Source organism: Pinus tabuliformis, chromosome 1_2, assembly GCF_031772625.1.
Source record: "Pinus tabuliformis cultivar Carrire ecotype Pingquan chromosome 1_2, CPIR1, whole genome shotgun sequence".
Lineage (NCBI taxonomy): Eukaryota > Viridiplantae > Streptophyta > Pinopsida > Pinales > Pinaceae > Pinus > Pinus tabuliformis.
Genome location: NC_142298.1, coordinates 113,829,130 through 113,831,213, shown reverse-complemented (window position 1 = coordinate 113,831,213; position 2,084 = coordinate 113,829,130). Strand labels below are relative to the sequence as shown.

The following is a 2,084-nucleotide window of genomic DNA, read 5'->3' as shown; positions in this document are numbered from 1 at the left end:
GACCCATCATGATATAAATCCAGCATGGGCCCACAATCCTACTATTTAAAATGCAATCGCTGCTTCTCTCCATTTTCCTAAATTGTATTTTATCTATCCTCGGCTACATTTTAGATCGTCAATCAGACAATCTTACATAAGTTCAACCTAAACTCCTCTTCATTTACCCACTCAGAGTATGGTCTTCTATGACGTGGCATAAAGCCAAACATTGTCTCGTACTTCAAAGATTCAAAGATCCCTGTTTCGTTTAGTTTTACCTGCTTCCTGGGTCATTGATCTCCCTTTAATCGGATGTCCCTTGGGGTTTTGACATAACCTCGCATTAACCTATGAGACAATACTACCAATAGTAGGCAACCTAATCTGACCCAGAAATCAAAGGAAAAACTCAAGTAAAAAGGATAAAACCGGATTCAAAATTGCTAGATAATCAAGCTAGCAACTTCATTAGAGAATTGTTTTGAGACGATAAAGTGAAATCATGCATTACGTCTGCGGTCTCTACTTTTAACTTTGATGGGATGTAAGGTCACGAAACAGCTAGTTTTCGTGCAAGGTCGGGACTCTTCTTGGAGCGATATATAGTAGTCGGGGGGAATTAGCAATAGCATATCCGAGATAGAAGAGGCAGACTCATAAAACTCCAAATATATTTTCAGAGAAATGGCAACGGAGGGGGAAAAGGGACAAGTAAAGCTGCTAGGTGTGACTCTGAGTCCCTTCGTGGTGCGGGTATGCATTGCTCTGGCTCTTAAAGGTATCGATTACGAGTTCATCCAAGAGCATTTCCTGCACCCTAAGAGCGAGCTGCTGCTGAAATCAAACCCTGTTCACAAGAAAGTTCCAGTTCTGATCCACAATGGAAAGCCTATTTGTGAATCCATGATTATTGTGCAATACATAGAGGAGGCATGGGGAAATAAGGGACCAAATCTTATGCCCAAGGATCCATATGAGCGAGCCATTGCTCGCTTTTGGGCTGCCTTTGTAGACGATAAGGTAATTTAATTCATTCATTAGTAATCGCCTGAATTCATATCTCACCGACCCTTCCCTTGTCTGGAATTTGTGTCTTCGAAAGTTCCAATTATGTTTTTTCTATTCCGTAACCAATATACTCGTGGTTTCAATGTGTGCGTTCAGCTCTTCCCATCTATGGACGCAGCTCTCTATGGCCCAGGCGAGCAGCTACAGAAAGCAGTGGAAGAGAGCGTTACCAACTTTCTTTTGATAGAGGAAGCTCTGCGAACCAACCACTGCTTCGCCGGAAAAGTGTATTTTGGAGGGGATGAGATCGGCTCGATTGACATCGCATTGGGTGGTTTGTCGTCGTTTATTAAAAGCGTCGAGAAGGCTACCGAGAGCGTTTTAATAGATGCAGAGAAAATGCCGTTGTTGAGCGCATGGATGGATCGATTCTGTAAAATCGATGTAGTGAAAGAAGTGATGCCAGATCCGGCGGAATATATATCTATTTGGAGAGCCAGGATGATTTCACCACCTACTGCTAATTAGGGCAAACCATGCCGGTCTTATAAGCTGACGACAGACAGAAAGATTATATTTAAGATGAGTGCTGTTCATAGTCAGTGTCTTTTTATTCAGCTGGTCTTGAAGTAGAGGTGTTTTATGTTAATTAGTGTGAATAATGTTTTGGTGAATCTCGCCGGTACTATGCCTAGCATTCCTCTGTTCAATGTACATTATTTATTCGCAAGAAGCTTTTGGTGAATCTCTCCGATACTGTCGCTGGTATCGCCCTGTTCAATATGCGTTGATTACGAATGTAATAGAAGATAATGAAATCCAAGTGTTTCTAGAATGTAACAAGTACATTATTTAGAATGAAATGCAGTCCTATGTTCAATGTACATTATTTATTCGCAACAAGTTTTTGATGAATCTCACCGATACTGTCGCTGGCATCGCCCTTTTGAGTCTCCTTTGATCACGAAATGAAATGCAAGCGTTTGTATAGAATGTAATACATAGTAACCAGAATGAAATGCAATTATTTTTGTGGAAAGATCCTCTATAGCCGCCATAAAGTGTCGCATCAAATCCAAGACTTTCGACAATAA

General features: G+C 41.0%; 1 protein-coding gene across 1 annotated transcript; it reads left to right on the top strand.

The window, feature by feature from the left end:
* Positions 1–593: 593 nt before the first annotated feature.
* Positions 594–1,745, top strand: LOC149204771 (glutathione S-transferase U16-like). The gene is made up of 2 exons (XM_089393367.1): positions 594–1,002; positions 1,147–1,745. The coding sequence occupies exons 1-2, from the start codon at positions 667–669 to the stop codon at positions 1,516–1,518; spliced, it is 708 nt and encodes a 235-aa protein (XP_089249493.1). The 5' UTR covers positions 594–666; the 3' UTR covers positions 1,519–1,745.
* The last annotated feature ends 339 nt before the right edge of the window (positions 1,746–2,084 follow it).